We start from the raw sequence: 27,790 nt of genomic DNA, 5'->3' as shown, positions 1-27,790 counted from the left end.
AAAAAAAACACGTTTTAGTTGTTTAATTTGAAAATTGTTGAATCCATTTAGTTTCAGTGTTAGATACATTTAGGAGTCACCTACCAGGGACTGCTTGTTTTGGATAGCTTTTAGAAATGTGTCCCTTTTTTTGAACATTTTTGCAACACTGGGGTTTTATCTTTTCTGCAGCACTATTAAATTATTTTTCTTGGCTACAAATTTTAATAAATTGCTGCTGGAAACAATCTAAATCCTCCTTTATGAGCAAGTACTTTTTACTGCTTAATGGCACGTTTGTAGGGTTTTATGATGACATTTTACTTGAAAGGGCACTTATTGTGCAAAATTCACTTTGTGCATCATTTTTTGTTGCAAAGTGGATCTCTACTCCCTCCATAAACACTCCAAACATTAAAAAAAACAATCCATTTGTTTTCTATTAGTGTTTGCTTAAAACAAGCCGCTTCAAAAAGTATTTGTGATGTCACAAACGGAGAATGTAGAGTAGAACCACCTCTCCCGTGCAAGAGAGAACTGCCACTGCTGGAGTAGTGGCTCTACTCCAAGTCCCTCCCAGATAAGGGAGATTCTCAGCTGATAGCAGCCTGAGTGGGGGATGGGTGGGCGTGGCCAGCTCCAGTTTGTTTTCTGAAGGGGATAGAGGCCTGAAATGGCTCATTCTGGGAGGTACTGAAACTGTCAAGAATAAAACTACTGAAATTGAAGTATGTGCGAGAGATTTCATACAAAGAACTTCATAAACATGTTTGGTATCGACTATAGAACTATAAAGAAAACAAAATCATATCATGTCCCTTTTAACTTACTTTCTGCAATGTTTACATGCTGGACTAGAGGCAATCACAGAGGAGATATTTTAAGATTATTTACATTTTAATTTGGCAAATTTGTTAAAGAATTGTCTTCTTAGATTAACTGACCTCTGATCAAATAATAAAAGCATCAGTTATTTCAAAACGGTCTCATTTTGGGTAAATCATATAAAGCCTGCATGTTCTGGTTACAAAAACAGCAAAGGTTTACAAGTTTATCACTGACAACAAGAGTTTTTCTGTAGATGTTTGCTAAATAAAGAAAAAAACATCTTCATGTGCACTCGCAGAAAACAGACGCTTCTGCTTTTGCTCCCTTATCTTTTTTCCCCAAGGCTCTTTGTCCTGTCTGCCCACAGAGTGCTTCTCTGGAATTCTTCTGAAAAACCCTATTTTTTAGAATGGATTTAATTAATTGGTCATTCAACACGATTGATAAGATTTTTTCTACGATGAGAACGGAGGAGGGGGCTCCCACTTGCCCGCAAGGAACACACGCAGCGGTATATATGCTCGATTCCTGGAGGGATTGGAAGATTGTATGCCTCTCTCAGTTGTCCATTGAGGATGTCAAAGATGTGTGGAAATTTGGCCTGATGATCACTGGATTTCTTCTGATTGGAGTGGGAGGATATCTGGTTTTCTGGAAATTTGGGAAGACGGGAGCGATTGGAGGGCGACCCGCACCCACAGAAAGCACCGTCCGTGTGGAGACCTCACAGACTGGGACGTTACTCGAGGTGAATCGTAAGCTGGACAATGTCCTAGCTGCGTTACCGGTATCAGTGCGCAAAATGGATGTCATCTCGTAGATGGTCACTGGACGGTGTGGAGATGTTTAAAAATTGGCTTCACTGGAGGACTTGAATGATCAGTTACAGACTTCAAGGCAGAGAGGAAAATGACCTCTGCTTGACCCAAACAAAGTCTTGTTATCCAAATCTGACGCCATGGCAGCCTTGTGAATGCCAACAACAAACCCCCACGAAAGAATGCAGATAGATGCTGTGAAAACCTGACCTACCCCCCCGCCTTCGGATTGGTGGACTTCAGCCTGGCGAGGTCATCAACCTTCAGGTGTCAATGTGCTCTGCGCTCCTCCCAAGATCTCCCTCCCACCAGTGGCTACAGTGGCTGAGCGCTATACAGGGCTGCTCTCGCTGGGGAAACAGGATCCCAGCCCCCCCCCCCCCCCCCCCCCTGCCTTCCTCTCGGTGTCTCATGTTGTGAATTGTTGATGTTCGTGCTTATATGTTTGAGGCGTTTTTTTGCATAGTAAAGCTACGTCCTGCCGGGAGTAACTCTGGTATGCCTTTTTTCCCCCTCCCCCAATTTATGCTCATGTAATCCCCTTTTCATCTAATTGAAATGAGCAACTTTGGTCAGGCTGTGCTGCGGAGTCAAGTTCCTATGCTCTGGTTCGCTGGAGTGCTGGCAATAAAGCTTTTTCTGATTTCTGATTTCTGATAACTGCCTGCAGAGAACGTCTGGCATTTGCTCAAATTCTCTGTATTCTGAGGCTGCAGTTCTGTTGCATTTCTAACAACATGAAAGATGAGTAAACATTTCTACCTTACAGACTAAATGGAGCTGACCATAACAGAAAATTCAAGGTTATTTTTCGTTTTGTTTATTTCTTCATGTAAAAAAACAAGTACTTTGGTTTAAAGTTATTTTGATTTAATCTTTTCAGTCAACATGATTTAGTTTGGCTCATGATTATTAACCCACCCACTGTCCTAATGGGTGTGACCCCGCGAGGAAAGTTGACAATTGAGCAGGATTGATGGTTTATCCCTTGAGGTCCATGTGGCAGGGGTGAGGAGTGAGCACCACCTCTCCCCTGCCACGTGGACCTCAAGGGATAAACCATCAATCCTGCTTAATGGTCAACGTTCCTCGCGGGGTCACCCATAAAGACAGTGGGAGGGTTAAAAATGTTTCAGTATTGAGCTGAAAACTGTAAATTTCACGAGTGAAATACAAAGATATTAGCAAATCTAAAGCCTAAAAAGATTTTGTTGTAATATTTGCTGAAAGTGTCTTATGTGTCAGTACAGGATGGGATGCGCTTCTCTGTTCTCCAGCGAGGCCTGAAGCCTGCTCATCTCCTGCATGTTTGTCTCTTTCCCTCAGAGAGAAATCACAAACAGCTTCTCTGTAAATGGAAAATTGAACACAGCGAGGGACTAGCTCACACTCTGAGGACTTGAGTAGAAAATCCCGAGCTGATACCATCACAGATAACATTAACAACAAAAGATTCAGAATGATTGTTTAGATGACTAAACTGGGTTCTGCACACTCAAATGCTTCAGCTGAGAAAGATCCACCACTCCAAATAGATACTACTTTTAGGAAAAACAAGGAGCACAACACGTGTTGATGAAGATCCCAGAGACAAAATCTGAGTATCATTAATTTATTATCTTGTCTTTGTCTTATTTTTCTAACATCAAATTAAAGATAGACTTTATTCATTTTAGTTTGTGTGCTGCTCTGAAATGACTGCTGAGATAAGTACAGAGAATGAACTATAATCTCAAATCTCTGGAGTCCCAGAACCGCCCAAGGCGCTTCACAGCACATTCAGTCACCCACCCATGCACACACACTTTCACACACTGGTAGTGATGAGCTCCATCATAGCCACAGCTGCCCTGGGACGCACTGACAGAGGCGAGGCTGCTGAGCAGGTAAGGTGGGTCAGGTGTCTTGCCCAAGGACACAAAGGCAGCATTCTCTGCTGGGAGCCAGGATTGAACTTACAACCCTCCGATTATTGGACTACCCACTCTTCCTCCTGAGCTATACTGCTGCCCTAAATTTAAAGATCAGAGTTCACCTTCCAATCTTGAATACATCTTCAAATTTACGCTTTTAATCTGAAAGTTTATACACACACACACGCAAGCACGCACACTAACACACACACACACACACACACACACACACACACACACACACACACACACACACGCACACACACACACACACACACACACACACACACACACAGAGATAATTATAGTCAGAAAATGACTTTCAACAGAGCTAATTCTCTGGATAAAGTAGGTTAATAACTATGAATGTTACAGTACTTTCTCACTTTTATTGCTGCCATTTCAAACACGATGACTCATGGGAAGTTTTATTTGGTGTGTGTGTGACATTTCCTCCCAGTTATTGGCTGTCCTGGACTTTATAGAGTTTGCTTTTTCTAATTAAATGTCACGGTCTGGGTTTTCTCCTGCCATTCTCTAAGTGGTTTTTGAGTTTCCTTCTCCAGATGGGTGTGTCTGGAGGTGGCCAAGCTGCAGATCATCAGCTCATCAGCCGGCCAGGAGGTATTTAAGCAGCTGAGAGACACTATCACTTCGCTGGATGATTACTCTACCTGGGTGCTGCCTAGCAACCACCTTGAGAATGTATGCATTCAAGTATTTTAAGTCTTTGAGCATTTGTTTGAGTTTGGTTTTTGGAGTCGTAGTTTTACACATCCTTCTGCAGCTTCTGTACTGTTACCCACCCACTACCCCATAGAGACAGTGTCCTGCCCACGGCCAAAATCACACAGATTAAATATCAGGCTTAATAAAGCAAATCATGTAAATCTCATAAATATTAGAACAAATTCAACTGAGCAGACAATTAGAAAACTTAAATGTGGGTTATTGAACATTAGGTCTATTTTTTCTACGACTTTGTTATTTAATGACTTAATTTGTGATCATCAGATTTCTTTGCTCTCTCTCACAGAATCCTGGCTGCAGCAAGAGGACTATGTTAGTTTAAACGAGTCGACTCCTTCTAATTATTTAAATCATCATGTTGCTCGAAGTACAGGGCGAGGAGGAGGAATAGCAACCATGTTTCATTTGGATTTATTAATCAATCCCTTACCAATTAATAGCTACAGTTTGTTTTAAAATCTTATTCTTAGTTTTCCTAATCCAGATTGCAAAACTGTAAAACCACTCTTGTTGTAGTTTTATATCGTCCACCAGGCCCTTACTCTGAGTTTTTGGATCAGATCTCTGATTATTTTATCTGATTTGGTGCTAAATACTGATAAGATAATTGTAGTGGGGGATTTTAACATTCATGTGGACATTGAAAATGATAGCCTTGATGTAGCCTTTAGTAATGTATTAAACTCAATTGGTTTTACCCAAAGAATACATAGCTCCACCCACTCCTGCCATCATACATTCGAACTTGTGCTGACTTATGGTATACAGTTTGAGGAAATAATGATCTTTCCACATAATCCAGTCCTCTCGGACCACTTTCTGATAATTGAGTTCTATTATAACTAAGTTTTCGAGACATGAAAGTAAATTTCACTATTGTCGGTCTCTATCTAACAATGCTGTTGCATCTTTTAAATCAACTGTTCCATCTTTACTGTCTTCAGCATCTCAGATGAACTTAGCAGAGGGCAATATTTTCATTTATAGCCCCTCACAAATTGATGCCTTAGTTCATAATGTTACTTCCTCTTTACGTGTGGCATTAGATGACGTTGCCCCTTTAAGAAAGAAGGTAATTAGGGACAGGAAGTTGGCTCCCTGGTTTAATTCTCATTTACGAGCTTTAAAACAAAACTCTGGAAAATTGGAGAGAACATGGCGCTCTTGGCACCAGGAGGAGTCCTACTTATCCTGGAAAAATAGTCTTGTGCTTTATAAAAAATAAGCTTCGACAAGCTAGAACTGCTTATTTCTCAGCGTTAATTGAGGAGAATAAGAATAATCCTAAATTTCTTTTCAGTACAATTGCCAAACTTACACAGAATCATAGCTCTGAACCATCTATTCCCTTAGCCCTAAGCAGCAATGACTTTATGGGATTTTTTACAAGTAAAATTAATTCTATTAGAAACAAAATCATTAACATCCTCCCTAATGCGATTTCTTCTTCCTCATTAAGTGAGGCAGCATCAGAGGTGACTGTAGAACCTCATCTGTGCTTGAACCGTTTTGATCCAGTTGAGCTTTCAGATTTATCAAAAATATTAGCTTCATCTAAACCTTAAACTTGCATTTTGGATCCAATCCCAACCAAATTATTTAAAGATGCATTTCCTTTGGTTACTGCCCCCATTCTAGATATAATCAATCTGTCCTTAGTAAATGGATATGTACCACAGGATTTTAAGGTTGCTGTAATCAAACCTTCACTTAAGAAGCCGTCTCTGGATCCAGATGACCCAATGAATTATAGACCAATATCTAACCTTCCATTTTTAGCCAAAGTCCTGGAGAAAATAGTGGCCATCCAAGAATGTGAGCATTGAAACACTAATGCTCTGTTTGAGGAATTTCAGTCTGGTTTTAGAGAGCATCACAGCACTGAAACTGCATTTGTGAAAGTTACAAATGATATTCTCATGGCCTCAGATAAGAATCTTGTGTCTGTTCTAGTCTTGTTAGATCTCAGTGCTGCCTTTGACACAGTTGATCACAATGTTCTTTTAGAAAGACTTGAACATGTTTTAGGGATCAAAGGAACAGCGCTAGGCTGGTTTAAATCCTATCTGTCTGATAGATTTCATTTTGTAAATGTACATGACAAATCTTCATACTCCAGAGTCACTTGTGGAGACCACAGGATTCAGTGCTTCGAACACTTCTTTTTACTATATATATGCTCCCAATTGGTAAAATCATTAGACAGCATGGGGTAAACTTCCACTGTTATGCTGACGATACTCAGTTATATTTATCCATTAACCCTGATGAACCTAATCGTTTAGGTAGATTACAGGCTTGTCTTGAGGACATAAAAAATTGGATGACTCTAAACTTTTTGCTTTTAAATCAAGACAAGACATAAGTTCTCATCTTTGGACCAGAAATCCAGAAAAGGAAATTGCTTAGTCAATCACCTGACCTGAATGGCATTACATTAATCTCTGAGAACAAAGTAAGGAACCTTGGTGTTATCTTCGACCAGGACATGTCATTCAAATCCCAAATTAAACAGGTTTGTAGGGTTTTCTTTTTCCACCTTCGGAATATTGCTAAGATTAGAAGCATCCTTTCCAGGAGTGATGCTGAAAACCTAGTTAATGCATTTCTTACATCAAGACTGGATTACTATAATTCATTACTCTCAGGAAGTCCACAGAATGTAGTTCAAAGTCTTCAGCTTGTCCAAAATGCTGCAGCTAGAGTTCTGATGAGAATTAAAAAGAGAGATCATATCTCTCCTGTCTTAGCTTCCCTACACTGGCTACCTGTTCAATTCAGAATAGATTTTAAGATCCTCCTTTTCACATATAAATCTCTTAATAATCAAGCTCCATCATACATCAGTGATCTAATTGTTCCATATGTTCCTAACAGAACACTTTGCTATCAGACTGCAGGTTTACTGGTGGTTCCCAGAATATCTAAAATTAGGATGGGAGGCAGATCTTTTAGTTATCAGGCTCCTTTCCTGTGGAACCAGCTCCCACCTTTAGTCCGTGAGGCAGACACCTTGTCTACTTTTAAGACTAGGCTTAAAATATTTTTATTTGTTAGGGCCTATGGTTAAAATCTGATGTTAACCTAGATCTGGACAAGTGGGGGAGGAGAGGAAGGTGGAGTGTACAGTTGGTAAAGACGGCTCTCCCTGGCCCTGCCTCCAACATGCCTCCATCTAAAAAGGCTAGGTTATCCAGAGTTATCTCTGTAGTTATGCTGCTATAGGCTTAGACTGCTGGAGGATATACTGACCACTTTTCACACACCACTCCTTTTTCTACGATCTGCTTTTTAACTGTATTTTTTCTGCAATTTTAGCTGTTAACTTCATTTTTTCTCTAAGGGGTTTTCTCCCCAGAAGAACCTACAATGATGTTCTGCTGAGCTGTGGTGGCCTCATGGAGGGAGCCGTCATTTAGCACACTGCTGCTAACCACTTAAATATTCTCCCTCTCCTGATAATAACTTTATGCTTTCCTTGAAGTTGGATGTGCTACTGCTAGTTTACCCGTTTAATTATAGATTCACTAGGATAAATACAATAAAGTTTATCTCTCGCCAAATAGAATATTTCCTAAGAAATCACAATGTAACCATAGACACATTGCTTGGTGTGTGTGTGTGTGTGTGTGTGTGTGTGTGTGTGTGTGTGTGTGTGTGTGTGTGTGTGTGTGAACTCTGTCCTCTCGATCCCTGGTGAGTCGTGAAGGATGGCTGCTTATACTGAGCCAGGATCCTCTGGAGATTTCTTTCTGTTAAAAGGGAGTTTTCCTCTCCACTGTCGCTAAATGCTTGCTTAGTGTAACGTGAGGAAATATGGGTTTTCTATCACAAAGGTGGTGTTGGACTCAGCTGTGTCAAAGCTGGGTCGCTGAGAACTTTCACCCACAGATTAAGACCTGAACGCCAGCGAGTCTGGGAGGAAACCATAACATCAACCACCTGCAGTCTACCAGAAGATGTGTTTACATGAGTTGTACCCAGACCAAGTCAAAACATAAAGTTTAAACTTCTTTTTCTTGATTTTAATGTTAAAATAACCATTATCATTTTGCTCATTATAAATGTGTTTAATCAAATGAATGGTTCTTATGCTTTGGGGTAATTATAATGGATTAATGAATCCACACTTAAGTAGATAATGTTGAATGTTTGGTACTGACCTTCACACTCAAGCACACAAACATTCACACACACCTTCCCACAGTAAAATCCAGACACATTTGATGACGCACATGTTTTTGCTTTGAGAAGAGAAAGGTTTTTGGTAAGTTTTCAGTCTTTTTGATTCAGTTCGTGTTGGACAACGAAAGAGAGAGGACTTGTGAACAACCGCTAACGGGGAACGGAGCCATGGGCTCAATCCCCCCCCCCCTTCTCTCACGCTGTTTCTGCCACGCCAGGCAGAATAGCTGAACCGCAACTTCTAACGCAGACTCATTACCGAGTCTTTTGATTTCTGAGTGAATTAACTTAAGAAAGAGCGTCGACAAAACGCTTTACCATCAACGTGTACCGAGGGACAACTCTGGACCGGGTCGCAGTGCATCTTTGTCTTCTTTGCCAGCCAAGGTGACGTGGATGAAACATCCTAAGGTGACGTCCCGGGTCCAACAGAGGGTCCGATTTTCGGTGAGGCAAAACACGACAGATAGCGTTTTGATGCATCTTTTCCACTAAACCTAAGTTTATTCAAACCATCACTTCACTCAGACACCTGTTTCTTCCTGAAGCAAAATCAGATACACACATGCATTCATCTCATCTCATGTTCAATTCTCACTACACTTGGCACCCACACGCATCCATAATCACATCATATCACTCTCAATCTTCATTCACCTACAGAAGGTCTATTTGAGCATTAACAGCCTATCAACTGTTAAAAAGATTGTCCCACAAAGTTACTAATGTTGATTGTATTTCCTGTTTGTCAATTTCAAAATCATTAGTTTAATTTGAAGAATTAAAACTTTTAAACGTCAAACTGGTTTCCTCATTGAACTGAAACACAGACACTCAGATATTATCGGCAGTTTATGGATGAAAACAACCTTTGAGTCTTCTGAACAATATAAAATTTGGTTATTGATTTATTAAAATTAATATTCCGAATTAATACGTAGCATGGTTCCTCTTTCATAAAAGAGCATAAATCCATAACGCTACATTTAATGGCGAGCGTATCCAGTCTTCTATATCTGCGATATGTCTGATTCCTAACATCTAAAAGCTACAAACAACGCTTTTCTCTGTTTCACTTTGATGTCTTATTTTGAAATTAACCGGAAATTGTTCCGTTGAAGTCACTCTTCCGCGAGGCGTCGTCCTGGTGGAAACTTGGCCGGGAAGATCTCCGATCTCAAATTGACCGCAAATTACAGACCTAACTTTGATTTGTCCCATCTTCGCCTTCGGAGCGAACGTGTGAGTTGTGCTTTTGACTAAATTCTGTCCATTTTGACGCGCCGCCGCGTCTCCAATCTAACCTCAGGTCGGAACGCTCCGTTTCCGCTCTGATCATCGCTGGGTGAGCTACCGTGCAGCTTATCCTCAGTTCCTAAAATTATCACTATATTCTCCGAACCTCAGAACCGAGACTGAATTCTCGGACGCCTTTCGTCTCAGTGTGTTGACACTGTGGGCGAGCTATTGTGAAAGAAGTTTCTACTGCATTCAGATTGCGTGCGTTTTTTAAACGGAATGCTCGGTGACACCTGCCGGAGCTTGACTGCTCGGTAAACGTCGTAAAGCGAGGCACAGCCGTTACGCGTTACTGCATTCAGATTGCGTACGTTTTTTTTAAAGTCCGTATTAAAAGTGGAGCGAGATGCCTACTTGTTAATCGGGAAAATTTAAGTCTGGTCGCTACAGACAAAGAACGCTAGAACTAGCCGGAGAGCTAAGCTAGCGCCACAGTTAGACAAATAGGGCACGCGTCCCGTTAAATTGTCATCATTTCTGGCACAGTCAGTCTGTGTCCTCACAAAACCCGCATTGGCGGTGATTCTTGTAAATCGCTACGGTGTGTAGAATCTACATTTTGCTACGTTTGTCCGTCTGATACCAACACGGCAGCGTAGGGTTTGTTATTTTTTTTATTATTTTTATTTTGGACCGGTGAACGGGTCGGCTTTCACAGCCTCCGTTGCTCGGTTCCATGCCTTTTTCTTCCATCTTGTGAAGTAGTGTGTATTCATTTCTCTATCAACAATTCCTTGTTTTACCCTGTGTCATAAAGTTAAGTAGGCTACGGACAGTCCTTGTTGTGTGAGACATATTAAGGAATCTGCCCGGAGTTTTACGTCGGCTCAGAAGGTAGAAACGCGAGTTGCTCTGAACTTAATGGGAGATGGACGAGACACGACAAAATCTTTCTTGCACTGTTACACCTGATGTAAGGTTCTCTGACGTTCTGCTTCCAGAACATGCCAAGACGCAGGAAATTCACCGGCCGAGCATCGCTGGTCCCTCCGCCCGCCCGAACGGGCCCGTTTTAGGCGGGTGCCGCCGGTCGGGAACAGTGGGGACTAGTGGCTGCGGTTCGGTGCCAGCTGCACTGGGTCGGAGGTGGTTCTGGTCTGCACTTCATGTCGTGAATTCGAGCAGCATGCTGTTTACAGTCATAACGCTTTTTCTTTACTTTTATTTCTTCCAGGGGGTCAAAAACCCACCATCAACATCAAGGTTTGAAATAAACAACACTTTCTCTGCTGCTTTTAAGCTGAATAAATCTCTTGAGCCTATGGTTAACCTCTCTGACAAACAGGTTGTGCTTAACCCTTTGGTTCCTAATGCTTCTCCTCTGTCATCCATGTTAGAGGCTGAACATCTCTCCAGCATGGGTGTGAAATCTTCAGGCTGTGACCCACCGCTTCAGGCAGAGGTCTGTTTTACTCGTCAGTCCGCCTCATGCACAAACCAGCTTCTTTATCGGGGCGTGATGGAAACGTCAGCCGCCGTGAAACACTTGTGGTCTCCGGACGGAGCTACCATGCCATTTAAGGGGTTTGTGCCCGGACATCTTGACCTTTATGTGAATGACCTTGTCACTTTTCAGTTTGTGACCTCTGCTAATACGGTGGCCAATTCTTTTCTCCTTTCACAGGGGTGTGACTTAGTCTCGGGCCTCTGTGCTCTCTTTCCTGTGATTTCTCTTACAGGTGACCACGACGACGCAGAAAACCCTGCGGTTTCCAGCAGTCCTGTGGTCAGTGGCGATATTAAAGGTGGCTCGGTGGTTGCTGCGCACACCTCTCTCACGGGCTCGGGAAGGCAACCCGGCCCGGGAGGTGTAGGTGCGTGCAGTGATGCTCTGCTCGGGGCCCCTCCTGACAAAGGGGGGGTGCTGAGTGGCTCTGAGTTTTCCGTTGCGGACTTCAACCGGTTCGGGGGAACGCCTCCTCCGAGCGGACGGGTCATTGCAGAACTCGACACTGACCTTCCTCCAATTCAGCTGACAACATTGACCTCCGACCCGGAGTTAGGTGCTGCACCTTCTACGGGGCGGAGTTCTAGTCAGTCTGTAAATACTCTGGTTAAACCGGGTTTTTCTGATTCTGTGTGGGAACCTCCATCATTCTTGGGAATAAAGTATTCTTGGCTTCAGTTTTCAGGACAGACCATGTTCCTAAAGCTAGCGACATGTCTGTATCTGATTCTAAACATGGCTAGGTTTGCTTTGACACCCGTGACACAACCATCCTTGGATCACTCCTTTTCAGAACCTCCAAGTCCAACACCTCCAGGTCTTTGGACATCTGAACACCTACTCTTTCAGCACGATTCAGGTGACAATGTGCATCTTCTTGGTAATAGCGCTTTTAAGAGCTTAAGAACTGTTCTTTGTTATGCTTCTCCTGTCTCACAGACACGGCATACGTTTGAGAAACAAAAAGGGGGTGGGGAGCCTCCTCCCGCTTTGCGAGCATCATTTTCGCATTTCCAGTTCACTACCATTTCTGATCACAACAAAGTCGCCTCCGTTAAGCTGCAACCCAACTTTGAGCAGGTAAAATCAGGTTCTGATTTAACAGCTAAACCATCAGCTTCGCTCCAGTTCCAAACGGGACCCTCAGGTAAATTCAAACAAGTTTCCCTGTGGGTTCGTAACACCAGATACAAACAGTTTGATAACCAAATCGCTTATGAGCCTGCTCCCACAGATACGTCCAAACTCGTGTCTCTGTGGGTCCGCAATACCAGATTCAAAACTCTATTCTGACCGACTCTATTCTGACCGGATTCTTTTCCACTGACTGGTGGACCGTTACAAATTCTCTCGTTTGTGGGATGAATTTTTAACAAATGTGATATCCTTTGAGTTTTTTTTTTCAGGTTACCTGCCTCCAGCCAGGGTCCTGTTACTAACTCACATTTTTAGGGGTTACTAACCTACTGATTTACATTTTTAGAACTGATTTACATCTCTATCTTTTTATTAGTGCTTTGTGTAGCATGATTATATTTGATTACAAAGTTAATTTTATTTTGTTACTATTTCCCTTAAAGGGCCACAAGCCAATTTGCCCTTCATTTTCATGATTATTTCCTTTATATATATGCCTTTAATTAATGCAGCCTGCTGAGTTTCACATATCAGTTAGGATTTACTTTCTTTTATTTGTGTTTTCCCTGCATCACGTTTTTACATGACACGTAGAACAGGGTGCAGAACATTTCTTCTTTAGATAATTCACAAAAGGCACCCACATTTTCCCAGAGGCACCCATAGATAGGTTTTGATTGATTTCTTTGTTTTGCATCAAATGCTATCTATCGTGTGGGCTGTCTCACTTTGTCTCCTTCTCCGAGCTCGTATGGACTACATTCCATCAGAGGGGTCGTCTTCACCATCCTTCAACTGGTTTCCTGTCGCATGGGGCTTCGGTCGTGGTTCGAGATGGGTCGAGGTCTGCGCCGGACTTCGCCTGGACTACGCCTGGGGAATACATCACCTGCCCAGCTCCGTGTGACACACGAGCTGCTTATCCTTTGCATACCTTTGCATTATTGCTGATGAAATTAACTGCTATTGAAATAGCTCTGCTTTCAAGATTTCCTAAGTGGATTACTTTACAATGATTGCAACAGTTTTGGCCTTAATCATCTGATCAGGATAGACTCCCTTCTACACGAGACCTGTGGTGACGCTTCATCGTTCCTGCCTTCATCTGGGATGTCTACCTTCACGAGTACATCACGTTATTGTGTTTGTAACGGCAGGTGGCCTGTGCTTGACCACCATGTCGTCACAAAAAGGGGGGGTATGTAACGTGAGGAAATATGGGTTTTCTATCACAAAGGTGGTGTTGGACTCAGCTGTGTCAAAGCTGGGTCGCTGAGAACTTTCACCCACAGATTAAGACCTGAACGCCAGCGAGTCTGGGAGGAAACCATAACATCAACCACCTGCAGTCTACCAGAAGATGTGTTTACATGAGTTGTACCCAGACCAAGTCAAAACATAAAGTTTAAACTTCTTTTTCTTGATTTTAATGTTAAAATAACCATTATCATTTTGCTCATTATAAATGTGTTTAATCAAATGAATGGTTCTTATGCTTTGGGGTAATTATAATGGATTAATGAATCCACACTTAAGTAGATAATGTTGAATGTTTGGTACTGACCTTCACACTCAAGCACACAAACATTCACACACACCTTCCCACAGTAAAATCCAGACACATTTGATGACGCACATGTTTTTGCTTTGAGAAGAGAAAGGTTTTTGGTAAGTTTTCAGTCTTTTTGATTCAGTTCGTGTTGGACAACGAAAGAGAGAGGACTTGTGAACAACCGCTAACGGGGAACGGAGCCATGGGCTCAATCCCCCCCCCCCTTCTCTCACGCTGTTTCTGCCACGCCAGGCAGAATAGCTGAACCGCAACTTCTAACGCAGACTCATTACCGAGTCTTTTGATTTCTGAGTGAATTAACTTAAGAAAGAGCGTCGACAAAACGCTTTACCATCAACGTGTACCGAGGGACAACTCTGGACCGGGTCGCAGTGCATCTTTGTCTTCTTTGCCAGCCAAGGTGACGTGGATGAAACATCCTAAGGTGACGTCCCGGGTCCAACAGAGGGTCCGATTTTCGGTGAGGCAAAACACGACAGATAGCGTTTTGATGCATCTTTTCCACTAAACCTAAGTTTATTCAAACCATCACTTCACTCAGACACCTGTTTCTTCCTGAAGCAAAATCAGATACACACATGCATTCATCTCATCTCATGTTCAATTCTCACTACACTTGGCACCCACACGCATCCATAATCACATCATATCACTCTCAATCTTCATTCACCTACAGAAGGTCTATTTGAGCATTAACAGCCTATCAACTGTTAAAAAGATTGTCCCACAAAGTTACTAATGTTGATTGTATTTCCTGTTTGTCAATTTCAAAATCATTAGTTTAATTTGAAGAATTAAAACTTTTAAACGTCAAACTGGTTTCCTCATTGAACTGAAACACAGACACTCAGATATTATCGGCAGTTTATGGATGAAAACAACCTTTGAGTCTTCTGAACAATATAAAATTTGGTTATTGATTTATTAAAATTAATATTCTGAATTAATACGTAGCATGGTTCCTCTTTCATAAAAGAGCATAAATCCATAACGCTACATTAGTATGAGGATTGCTGTAAAGTCACTGACACTAGTCAGTGGCTTGATGCAATTTGCTGGGTTCCCTATATAGGAAACATTATTTCTGGCTTAATGAAGTGACCTATATTGGAATGTTTATTATGTGAAGTGCCTTGAGATGACTCTTGTCATGATTTGGCACTATATAAATACAACTGAATTGAATTGAACTGAATTGAGTTTTGCATGCTTGATCACCCTTTACCATTTTTCCAGACAACCCTCCACTCTCATCTCTGACCGGCTGAACTCTGGAATACCTCTATTTGCCGCTCGTCTCTCAGCCCATCCCTGGCCAATCCACCTCCAGCAGCCCACCAAGACCCACCTGGATCTGCACTATATCCATGCTCAGCTCCCTCAGCCTCCAACCTGGAATACCTACTCCCAGTAAGCTTCTTCAACCCAGACTTCACCACCTTCCCTCTCTCGAGTCTTTACGTCTCAAGACTGTAAGTCCTCTAAACCCACAAAACCTTCTGTTGTTTTTTCGAGCTGGACCTAAACTCCCTTTGTCTGCAGATTCCTGCACCTGATCTCTGTCGGAAGAACTCAGCTACTTTTATGCTGCTCCTTTAGTTTCTCCCTTAATAAATTATTGTTTGAACTCTCACCCTTGTCTGTGAAGTGATTCTGTTTGTCGAGGGTTAGACACTTACCTCATAACATGACATGAAAGGATGATGGCAGCAAATACAACAAGCCACTGGAAACTAAATCTTGACTTGCTTGGATAAACAATAGCAATAAATGTATTTGCACAGTGATAGATGCACACTGTAGGGAAAAGCTTGTTTATTTATTTATTTATTTTACCGTGTCCTGTCTGGCTGTGAAGCAAACAGAGGTGATGTATGAATGCTGGTAACAAGCCTTGCAGATTTACTCTCAGGTGGAGCATCAAAATGTCTGCTTTTAATGTCACGCCTGAAACTTAAAACTTTATTGTTATTGTTTTTGAATGCTTTGTAATTCCGATCAGACACGGAGTCAGAGGTGAAAGAGAAAGGAAAAGACAAAAGGTGGGGAGAGAGGGGGAAGGGGGTGGGGGTTTCCACAAAAATAAACAATAATGAACAAGAGTCTGCTTCTAGACCTGCAGAAAGAGACAAGAAAAAAAGCAAAAAAATAAATAAATAAAGGACACAACAACAATACAAGATCAAGCTATCACTGCGTCAACTTGATGAAGAAATATATAATCAATATTGTTTAACCGAACAGTCACAAAATAATAAATCACAGTGCATTAAGTGCCCACCATAGCCTTAAGACCTGTGTTGAACGTGCCCAAGTCCATACTTTGAGAGCACCATGTGAGCACCTGTGTGTGTACACGCGCTTGTTTATGTAAGGTTTCTCTATAGGAGCATCCAATAGAGTGTGAGGGACCACAGATCTGCCCCCCAAAGATGCGTAGGAGACGGGGGGAGCTCCAAGTCCAGAGATCCAGGCACTGCCCCAGTACACAGGAACCCCAAGGAGACTGCAACCAGAAAGGCCCCGCCCCCCTGGAGAGGCACAGAGGATCGCCCCCAGGGGCCACAACCAGCAGCGGGCAGAGTCCAGGGAGACATCAGTGGCAATTCCACAGGCCCGCCGGCAGCCTCCCCCCCCCTAGCCGGCCGAGCCCGCGACCCAGCGACCCGGGACCCTGGGGTGGCCACCCCCGCCGGGGGCCCAGCAGAGCCCAGGGACCCAGACCCCACCAGGCTGCCACCGGGATTGATCAAGCAGATGCCAAAAATGTTAAACTCCCTGACCCGGGAGCCACGAACACTCAGGCAGACCAAGGCACCACACCCCACAACAGGTGTGGCAGGGGGAGGGGAGACGAAGATCTATATCATCAAGAGAAGTCCCAGGAGAGGGGAGGAGTCAAAGGCCCCACCTGACATATACAGTCATACACAAACACAGTCACACACTCCCTCCCTCATGCTCACATATGCACATACAACCAAAGACTTACAAAAATGCACGCCAGACACCCACTCATGCTCCCCATACACACCCTATTCACTCTGGTCCCGGTACTGCTGCACATGGGGTACAACCATCACTGGTTACCAGAGTTTGACCCTTTCTGCTGGGGTGCCGATGAGCAGGCTCCCCGCCCAACGCTGAGCACAGCAACCCCCCACCCCAGACCCCAAACCAGACGACCAGATCTCCCTCCTAGCCTCCAGTCCCAGGAAGCCAAGCAACATCAGAGGTGTGCTAAGACCCGTAAGCCCTTTTCAGACAGACATTCTGGAACATTTGCGGACAATTCAATCCGGTTTTTAATCGGAACTGTGTTTTCAGACACACCACTTTTGGACCGGAACTTGTCCTTTCGGTTGCGTTCACACAGCAGGGAAAAGTTCCAGATGTCTGACGGCGGCGGGGGGTGGGGGGGTGGGGGGTGGGTGGGGGGTCGGACTTATGTTAAGAAGAAGAAGAAGAAAATATCATTTCTATAGCGCCTCTCAAGATAAAAATCACGAGGCGCTTAAGCATAATTCTGCGCACACGAAGACGCATAAGAGACCTGGATGATGAAGCTCAATGGTTAAAGGAATCACTGAAGCGGTGTGAAGCGCTCCGTCGCGCATCTAGACGGTACCGTAGGAGGCGAGCTGCCGTGGTTCGCCGCATGCTACAGCAGCGGGCTATATAGGTGCGCACAGCGTCCCCCGGTCCCCTCCTCCTCCCCCTCCCTCTTGTCCGGAACTTTACCTCACCAGTCTGAAGCAGCCACCCTGTCCGTAACAAGTCCGGACCTGTTACTAGGGGCTTCGTCCGGATAAATTCCGGAACACGTTATCCGGATATTTGTATTCAGACAGAAATGTCTTACGGACAGATTCCGGAACATTTCCGTTTTTCATGGCCTGTCTGAAGGGGGCTCTAGTCTCCCTCCACCTGCTCCAATATAGTGTTTTGTGTTAATGAGGTGTATTCCATGGCTGTGGTGAGCGGGCAGTGCGGGCATTGTCTGGCCTATGCCAGCTGATGCCACCACACCACCCCACTTGCACCCACAGCCCTTGGTGTCTAAGTAACTCGTAAGTCGCTTTGGACAAAAGCGTCTGCTAAATACATAAACATAAACATAAACATACGTGCAGTTTAAAATTGGAAGTGGGCACCGGCACTCGGGAGTAGACTGAGAAATCCCCCTGCTAAGTGCCGTTGAATGTGCTCACTCCCAAGCTCCCAAGTGTTTGTTTGCGTGGAATGTCGTTGATGGAAATGTCTAAGGTGCAAATAAAATTGGGGGGCAGGTTGCCACAGGAATGCAGAAATGGGGTCCATACCCGCACTCCCTGACTTGTCCACCCCCCAAGGTCATAGGAGGAGAGAAATATGCGGGGATGGGGAGGAATGGCTGGTTGGGTTTAGCCCTCCAGGGTGCCAGCTCCCCCACTGGCCCCAATAGGCACAGGACAGGACAAAAGGAGACATGCCCTGGGTTGTCAAATTGCCACCCAGGGCATGGAGACCCCAGCCCATCCTGCCAGGGCCCAAAGCTACAGCATTACAGAGCCTCACGGAGTCTGAGGGCACCAACCCAGCCCCACCCCAGCAGAATATCTATGCCCATCGCTGCATTTGCACAACTTCCAGAATATATAAGACATAGGACATCCAGGTAAGGTTGGGTCCTCCCCCTCCTGGACCTCCCCCTCCCATGTGATGGTACAGCAGAGGAGCCAAGGTCTACCCGAGGCCCCTGAACCCGGGTCAGGCACTGCTGCATGTTCCTGCCTTCTTCCCGGCAGCATACATGTCAGGACCCGACCCCCAAGGCCCCGCCCAGATCCCCACACAGGGCCAGCCACCCCAACACCCGAGCCCCCAGGCCTAGAGACCTGCACGGGCATAAAATCTGAACCCATGTCCGGCCCGCCCCGAGGGGGTGGAGCCCCAGCCCGACCCAGCCCGAAAAGGTTTTCAGGATTCTCTGGCCTGACCCGAGCCTGAGCCCGACTTTTTTTTAACCAACTAAATGAAAACTAAGTGCGTCAATCCTGACCAATGTGTTAAAAGACGTGCATGATCCGATCAATTTGTTTTTCCCTCATTAACCATCACGGAGAAGACGGCGCACTGGTTCTGGTGGTAAGCAAGTTAAATTTGATCTCTTTCCAACAATTTTCACAAGAAAACAAAACAGTCAAAAGCAGGGCTTGTGTTGGACAGTTCCCGTATTTGACCGTTTATTTTGACGGAGAAAGAATAGAAAGAATTACCCCGATGCATGCAGACAAACTGACATTTTATTCGTTACGCACATCGCAGATGTTGCTAAATCACCCAAGAAAAGATTCCCATCTGAACATCTGAGCTGGACACTGCTCAGCGCAGCTCACTGTCAGCACATAATTGCACAGTGAGCTGAAGTTGTGGAGATTGGCTTGGAGAGCGTTGCAGAACCAGAGCACATGCGGGAAGGTTCCTCCCACTGAAGCGAGTGTTTTCTAAACCCTGTCTCTCAGAGACTTGTCACTTAGAAAATGTTCCCTGATTATGAAACTTTGGCTGAATAGTGCTTGTTCCTGTCTCCAATGTGGCGACACATCCAGGAGCCGTCTGAGGAGAATCCCAGAATCTCACACCCTCTTCAGCTCAGAAAGCGCATATGCTTCCGCCCAAGCGTGACCCATCAACCCGGTCTCACAGTAAGACCGGGTTGGGCCTGTTCAGGTTCACGCAGACAGTCTTTACATAGAATTGACTTACAGATATAAAATTAATTCAGTAAAATATAAAGCATTTTATTTAAATATCCATTCATTATTTTACAAGCACAGAGAACCGCATCAGATTCAGATCAGCGGGAAGATTCCTCCGACTGAATTCAGTCGGAGGAATCTTCCTGCATGCGCTCTGGTTCTGCGACGCGCTCCAAGTCCCTCTCCACGTCTTCAGCTCTACCTTATGTAGTGCACTCTGACAGCGAGCTGCGCTGAGCAGTGTCCAGCTCAGATGTTCAGATGGGAATCTTTTCTTGAGCGATTTAGCTACATCTGTGATGTGCGTAGAATAACATGTCAGTTTGTCTGCATGCGTCGGGGTAATTCTTTCTATTCTTTCTCCGTCAAAATAAACGGTCAAATACGAGAACTGTCCGGTCAACACAAGCCCTGCTTTTAACTGTTCTGTTTTCTTGTGAAAATAGGTAAAATTAAACTTGATTAACACCAGAGCCAGGCGCACTGCGCCGTTATCTCCGTCACTGTAAATGAGGGAAAAACAAAATGATCGGATCCTTTTCTGACTGTCACGATCTACCCCTGCCCTCCTGACTGTCTCTCTCCTGCCCTGATTAGTTGTGTATTGGTTTCACCTGCTCTTGTTAACATGCCCATGTGTTCCTGATTTTCCCCAGTGTATTTATACCTCCCGTCTCATATGTCCTGTGTCGGATCATTGTTGATTCTATGTGCATGTCTCGTTTTGTCCTGTCGCTCCCGTTGTTGTTAAATCCATTTTTATTTCATCCGTGCCTGCTCTTCTGCCTCCTGGGACCCTCCACCACACTTGATCCACCATCTCCACCCTCACAACATGACACTGACCTTCCCCACCTACAAAGTTTAATTACAACAATCAAACGTGACAGAGCCTGGATTTGTATTCTGAACAGTCTAAACATGTTTTAAAAAGAAACGTATGACAAAAGTGGCACCCTGCCAACAGGGTGAAAAATATCAAAATATTGTAGGCAGAGACGGGCTACAACTTCTGGATCCACTTTATATAAATCGTTTTATTGATTATCTTCTTATGAAAGATAACTTTGACGTACACGAGCGACCGGTACAGGCTGCTGTCACCTGTTGTGAGCAACGCTCTACTGTCTGAGGGTAGGCCCCGCCTACAACGCCGCGGCTGCTGTGGCTCCCAGTGTTTTCTTTATTGTGGGAAATGGGTAATAATGTCTCTTTGATGGGAACAGGTTGCCGACCCCTGGTTTAAGTGTTTAAATTTTTTTTTATGAATTCGATTAAAAATAAAGGCGCCCGGCCCTGCCCATGTCCGAGGTAATTACACATTCGTTGGCCCGAAGCCCGGCCCGAGGGCCGTCGGGCTGGGCCAACCCGAGGGCCTAGGGCTTCAGTGCAGGGCTCTACCCAGGCCCCCACCCAGACCCGCCCAGGGGCAGTGCAGCTGCCAGGCAGTGACCCATGGCCGCCGCCAAGACCTCCAAGGGGCCCCGCTCACAACCGCCAGTAGTCCACCCCCCCCGAGCCAAACCAAGCACCTCCAGAGGGGGTGTAGGGAAAAGCTAATGATGTAGGATTATTAAGATCGTGAGGTAAAAAACTGCAGCTGTGGATACACTTAAATGTCCTCAAGAATTGTCATAAATTCACTAGATGTCTTTAAGTAGCTATTCAAATCAAAACATGAACACATATTCTGGGTGCGTATAGATTGTAATGCAAAGGTCTGTGCCACGCCAGGGACAAAATTATATTTACTTTGCTATTTAATTGTACAAACCTGAAAAGCACAGAGGTGCATTTGTTCCTTTGTTACCTTGTTTGTGCAGCTGAGGTTCCTGAACTAATTAGGTTATTCAAATATTTCAGCCAAGCTCTTTTCTCACTAGAGCTTTTTCTTATTTCCCACACAGAAAAACTGAAAGGTTCCTTAAAATTCAGCAACTTCATTTGTTTCTCCATTTTCTTCAAATTCTCCTGACGCAAAGAGGCTCAAATCTTCAATAATATAACAAAACAAACATTTTTGCTCATTAGCTGAGACATTTGTAACACATATTTTAAATATAATTCTTAAGTATTTAGAGAGCTACAGGAAATTTTTTTATTAGATAGCAAATATGATTCACCAAAGTCTTGGTTTTATTTGTTTCCAGCACGCACGCACACGCACACACGCACGCACACACACACACTCAAATCCTTTCTAAAAACACAATAAAACAAATTATGCACTATTACGCATGACACTTGAGTCTTTTATGAAACATTTTTGTGTTTGTTCAGACTTTCATCCACAGCTTGCTTTGGCAGCAGCATTTAGCTGGTTATCTGTGTAGAAATGTTTGCCTGTCTTTAACGTTGCCTGTAACCTGTGACAGACCAGTCTGTATGGAGCTAAGCTTTGGTGATGCTTTGAATCCTTCAGTTGAATAAAGACGCTTTGCAGGAAGCTGCTCGATGGCATTATTTCATCACGTGAAACCTCAAACCTGTCTTGATCAGGGGAAAATACTTTTCCAGTTAGCTGTTGTTTTCAGTGAACTATAGACCCCTTGATGCGTGATGTCATGCACCAAAACCGCCAGAAGCCAGCACCTTCCCATTGAAAATCATTGTGTTTAGCTGTCAATAAAAAGAGCTAAATTGCAGTAAAATCAAAACTATCGCATGCAGCGCTGTAGGCTGAACAAATAGAAGAAATAAGGACATCAAATTTCATAGTTTCCCAGCTGATAAAATAAACCAAAAGGAATGGTCAATGGCCATTGAGAGAGTTTAGTGGATAAACCATCAAAATCTTGGGAGCCAAAGTCTCATGACAAAATAAAAAGTAACCTTTCTACCCCACATGTGCAAACAGGTTATAGCCATCTATGACTTGTGTGCTTTCTATTACATGTGCAGCTGCGTTGGACAAGTATGGGAGACAAGGAGTTAGGGAAGAAGCACCGCCGAGCAGAGGCAGCCATATGAGGAGAGCTGTGCTGCAGATCAGTCCTGAGAAAAAAAAAAAGAGTGAAACTGACAACACTGGTGTGGAGTGTAGTTCTGTGTGACTCACGGTAATGGTTACAATAATTACACAAAATGCGTTGTGCAACTGGAGCGGGCAGACTCATGCTGAGATTTCCAGGACGTAGATAATAACATTGAATGGGTCTGTAGCAAAACTTTAAAAATAATTATTAAACCAAGCTACTTTTTTACTTGTTCTATAAATGAAAAATGGATGAAGAATAGATTCTAAATGAAAATAAAAAGATTGCAGCAAATGGTTAACAAGTTTTGTTGATGGGCAAGCTATTGGAGTTACAGGTAAATTGCTGCAAAAGCCAAATGTTGCTTTAATGAAACACAAAATAGTTTACAGTAACATTTTGTTTTATTTCACAACAACTGAACCATTGTAATGTCCTGCCAAAAAAACTTTCTCTTACTTTCTAGACAAATGAAAAGTGTCCTTAGAACGATCCACCACTGAGAAAAACACATTGTTATGTCTGCAGTCTTGGGTTTTTTAATGTAGTGAGCACTTACTACGCTTATTACGGTACTATGCCTTTGGCATTGGAGGAGTTTGGGTTAGGGTTGCTGTTAGCTGCTGTTTTAGTTCTTAATGACACATAAAAGGAAGTAAAACACCGCGATTGATTCATTATCCACTTCATTCACACATTCCTCTATAATGTTGAGTTGTTGGTATTTGAAATCTTGAGATTTTTTAGATATTTTTTGGGCAGATCCTTAAGCTGGCTTTGGTTCAGTAAACAACTGTGGAGCTTTGTGCTAGACAGTGTTGAACTACAAGCGCCGACGCTGCAGTGTTATCTGGCGCAAACTCGGCTACCCTGCTTGCTCACAGAATGTAAACAAAGACTACATCCTTCTTTGGCCATTTTGAAAGGAGAACACCCCCCCCCCCCCCCCCCCCATCTGTTTCAGTAACCTTCCTTCCAACAGGATTGAGATATTAGACTGTTTTGGGATTATTTTACTGTAAAGGTCTCACATATTGTACATTTGAAGTCAAAAGAAAAACAAATTTGACACAGAGACTTTTTTTGTTTGTTTTACTTGCATTTCAAATCTTATAAATCCTTTTCATAAATTAAGATTATACTAAGTGACTCTGCGATTGTTGAGGCGGCTGTTGCTGGCTGTGGTCGCAAGGTGGCCGGTGCCAGTTGTGGTGGCAACCCCCGTAACCGCTGGTGGACACCAGAGGTTTGGGGAGCTGTCCGGCTGAAGAAGGAGGCCTACAGGGTGTGGCTGGTCTGTGGGTCTCCGGAGGCAGAAGACAGGTACCGGATAGCCAAGCGGGGTGCAGCAGTGGCAGTTGCCGAGGCAAAATCTCGGGCGTGGGAGGAGTTTGGTAAGGCCATGGAGAAAGACTATCTTTTGGCGCCAAAGAGGTTCTGGCAAACTGTCCAGCGCCTCAGGAGAGGGAGGCAGCAACTCGCTCACACTGCTTACTGTGGGGATGTGGAGCTGTTGACGTCAACTGGGGCTATAAGCGGGCGGTGGAAGCAATACTTTGAAGAGCTCCTCAATCCCACCTACACGCATTCCAAGGAGGAGCCAGAGCTGGGAGACCTGGGGATGGACTGTCCAGTCTCTGGGGCAGAAGTTGCTGAGGTAGTCAAACAACTACACTGCGGCGGCGCCCCGGGGGTGGATGAGATATGTCCTGGGTATCTCAAGGCTATGGATGTTGTAGGGCTGTCATGGTTGACACGTCTCTGTAACATTGCGTGGTCATCGGGGGCAGTTCCTGTGGAGTGGCAGACCAGGGTGGTGGTCCCCATCTTTAAGAAGTGTGACCGGATGGTGTGTTCCAACTATAGGGGGATCACACTCCTCAGCCTCCCTGGAAAGGTCTACTCCAAGGTACTGGAGAGGAGGATCCGATCGATAGTTGAATCTCAGATTGAGGAGGAGCAATGTGGTTTCTGTCCTGGCCGTGGAACTGTGGACCAGCTCTATACCCTTACAAGGGTGATGGAGGGGGCATGGGAGTTTGCCCAACCAATCCACATGTGTTTTGTGGATTTGGAGAAGGCTTATGACCGTGTCCCCAGGGGCACCCTGTGGGGGACGCTCCAGGAGTATGGGGTGGGTGGCTTTCTGTTCAGGGCCATTCAATCCCTTTACCAGAGGAGCGTGAGTTTGATCCGCATAGCCGGTAGTAAGTCGGACCTGTTCCCGGTGAGGGCTGGACTCCGCCAGGGCTGCCCATTGTCACCGGTTCTGCTCATTACCTTTATGGACAGAATTTTAGGCATGAATACAAGTGGCCGAAAGGAGTTTCCTCCAAAGGGTGGCCGGGCTCAGCCTTAGAGATAGGGTGAGGAGCTCGGACATTCGGGAGGGACTCGGAGTAGAATCGCTGCTCCTCCGGATCGAAAGGAGTCAGTTGAGTTGGTTTGGGCATCTGGTCAGGATGCCTCCTGGATGCCTTCCTGGCAAGGTGTTTCGGGCATGTCCTGCTTGTAGGAGGCCCCCTGGTCGACTCAGGACACGTTGGATAGGTTACATCTCCAATCTGGTCTGGGAACGTCTTGGAGGAACTGGTGGAGGTGGCTGGGGAGAGGACGGTCTGTAGCTCCCTAGTTGGGATGCTGCCCCCGCGACCCGGATAAATGGAGGAAGATGACGACAACAACAACGACTAAATAACATGATATTTTTTTCTAATGTGTTTTTGGTTAAAAGCTAAACCCATTCATTTAATCAATAGTCAATTAACTCCAGTTTCATCACCACTCAGTCACACTTCCATCCATGACTGGATTTACACCCAGTGAAAATGATCAGTTGGCTGAGTCCCTGTAAACCTGATTTCAGTAAAGAGCAGCTGGATGCATTTCATTTTGCAGAGGATGTGCCATGAATGAGGGGTTGCTGTGGAGGAAAGCAGAGGACAGTAATGCCTCATAATGATTATAGATGGAGGAAACAATCCCGGAGGTTTCTGTGGACAGCCGAGCAAAAGTGGCTTAAAGTGGAACTGGTGCAAATACATCAGGCTGTTTGGTGCAAGTCAGTGCGTGGCTGCTTAGACACCCAACAAAATCTGGGTTCAGATCAACAAGAATCCTCTTAATGCTGCTGGACACCTCAGCTGAGGTTTAAATGATGGCAAAAACAGAGTTCTGCCCCTTTTCCAAGCAGTTTTCTGTTAACAGTATGTCCTTCCCTGTTACTGTACATGTGTATTTATACGCTGCATGGCTGGGCAGAGTTCTGTAATGTTATTTTAAGGCTTTAGAGTTGATATTCAGTCCTAAATATCTGGTATAATCTCTCACAAAGTAAGCTTTAGCAGTTTAAAAATAAGCTTAGAAAAAAAGGAAACAGGGAGGTTATTAAAGGTGACCATGAAAAATGAGTACAACTGTGAATGGTGAATGGCCTGTCTTTATATAACACCTTCTAGAGTTTTGCAACCCACCCAAGGCACTTTACAACACAACCAGTCATTCACCCATGCACGCATGCATTCACACACTGTGGTGATGAGCTACAATGTTGCCACAGCTGCCCTGGGGTGTACTGACAGAAGCAGGGCTGCTGGACAGTGTGCTGAACAAGTGATGTGTGTCTGTAATAATGAGCCCTGTTTGGTGTAAAAGACATCTGTCCACAAATGCCCATGAAGACCATTCCCATGGTGAAGCATGGAGGTGGAAAATTAATGCTTATGGGCTGCTTTTCTACAAAGAGGACAGGGCAACTGATCTGTATTAAGGAAAGGATGAGTGGGGCCATGCATCAAGAGATTTAGGAGAAAAACCCCTTCCATCATTGAGGGCATTGAAGATGAAACATGGCTGGATCTTTCATTATGACAATGGTCCTAAACACAGTGCCCAAGAAACAAAGGAGTGGCTACTAGTGGTGTGCATCTCTACCTGCCTCACGATTCGATCCGATTCCGATTATCTGCCTAACGATTCGATTTGAGTCTGAAATGCATCACAATTCTTCACACAAAAACTTTCATTACTTAATAAAAGCAGTAGAATAGTTTTCAATTTCTTTTTGATTTTGAAATCCCTGAAAAACAGAACTTTCATCTATTCACTATAGTGAGCAATAATGTTTAAAGTGTGCTGCCTATAATTACTTAAATAATATAAGAAATAATGTTTTCGGTAGAGCAGCTTTAAGATAGAATATTACTGAACTTAAAAATAGTAAACAAATACTGTGTTAAGTGATTCTTTCACATCCAGGATCCCAAAACCAAAATTAGCCCAGACATCCGATTTAAATGTAACGAGTACATCTTTGATTACTGGTAATGTTGGCCCTGTATCCCTGTCCGCCTTTTCTGTTTTAAATTGGCGCGAGGGCAACGCAGTGCGCATGTCATTGCAACTCTGCCCCCAGAAGTAATTGTAAAACCTCAAAACTTTATTGTCCTCACATAGACATAGACCAGGGGTCGGCATCCTGTTCCCATCAAAGAGCCATTATTACTCGTTTCCCACAGTAAAGAAAACACTGGGAGCCACAGCATCCGCGGCATTGTGGGCGGGGCCTACCCTCAGACAGCAGAGAACTGCTCACAACAGGTGACAGCAGCCAGGTCGCTCGTGTACGTCAAAGTTATCTTTCATAAAAAGATCATCAGTAAAACAATTTATATAAAATGGATCCAGAAGTTGTAGCCCGTCTCTGCCTACAATATTTTGATATTTTTCACCCTGTTGGTGGTTTTACTGAGCAGGTGCCACTTTTGTCATACGTTTCTTTTTAAAACATGTTTAGACTGTTCAGAATACAAATCCAGGCTCTGTCACGTTTAATTGTTGTAATTAAACTTTGTAGGTGGGGAAGGTCAGAAAAGGATCCGATCAATTTGTTTTTCCCTCATTTACAGCGACGGAGATATGGCTCTGGTGTTAATCAAGTTAAATTATATCTCTTTGCAACAATTTTCACAAGAAAACAGAACAGTTAAAAGCAGGGCTTGTGTTGTGTTGACCGGATAGTTCCCGTATTTGGCCGTTTATTTTGATGGAGAAAGAATAGAAAGAATTACCCCGACGCATGCAGATGAACCGACACTTTATTCGTTGCGCACATCACAGATGTAGCTAAATCACTCAAGAAAAGAT

At 44.1% G+C, this 27,790-nt stretch overlaps 2 protein-coding genes across 4 annotated transcripts in view; one reads left to right on the top strand and one right to left on the bottom strand.

The window, feature by feature from the left end:
* The window catches only part of pex5la (peroxisomal biogenesis factor 5-like a), a 159,492-nt gene that overhangs the window by 79,610 nt on the left and 52,092 nt on the right, over positions 1–27,790 (bottom strand). The gene's annotated exons all lie outside the window — the stretch shown is intronic.
* On the top strand, positions 8,098–15,562 carry LOC107392678 (uncharacterized). The gene is made up of 3 exons (XM_070553936.1): positions 8,098–13,554; positions 15,166–15,401; positions 15,472–15,562. Exon 1 carries the CDS (start codon positions 10,641–10,643, stop codon positions 12,510–12,512), a length of 1,872 nt encoding a protein of 623 aa, XP_070410037.1. The 5' UTR covers positions 8,098–10,640; the 3' UTR covers positions 12,513–13,554; positions 15,166–15,401; positions 15,472–15,562.

Source organism: Nothobranchius furzeri, chromosome 8 (genome assembly GCF_043380555.1).
Source record: "Nothobranchius furzeri strain GRZ-AD chromosome 8, NfurGRZ-RIMD1, whole genome shotgun sequence".
Lineage (NCBI taxonomy): Eukaryota > Metazoa > Chordata > Actinopteri > Cyprinodontiformes > Nothobranchiidae > Nothobranchius > Nothobranchius furzeri.
This window is presented reverse-complemented; position numbering and strand designations above follow the sequence as displayed.

Bases quoted from the DNA above. Each gene is read 5' to 3' on its own strand.
- LOC107392678 (XM_070553936.1), top strand. From the start codon at position 10,641: ATGGACGAGACACGACAAAATCTTTCTTGCACTGTTACACCTGATGTA.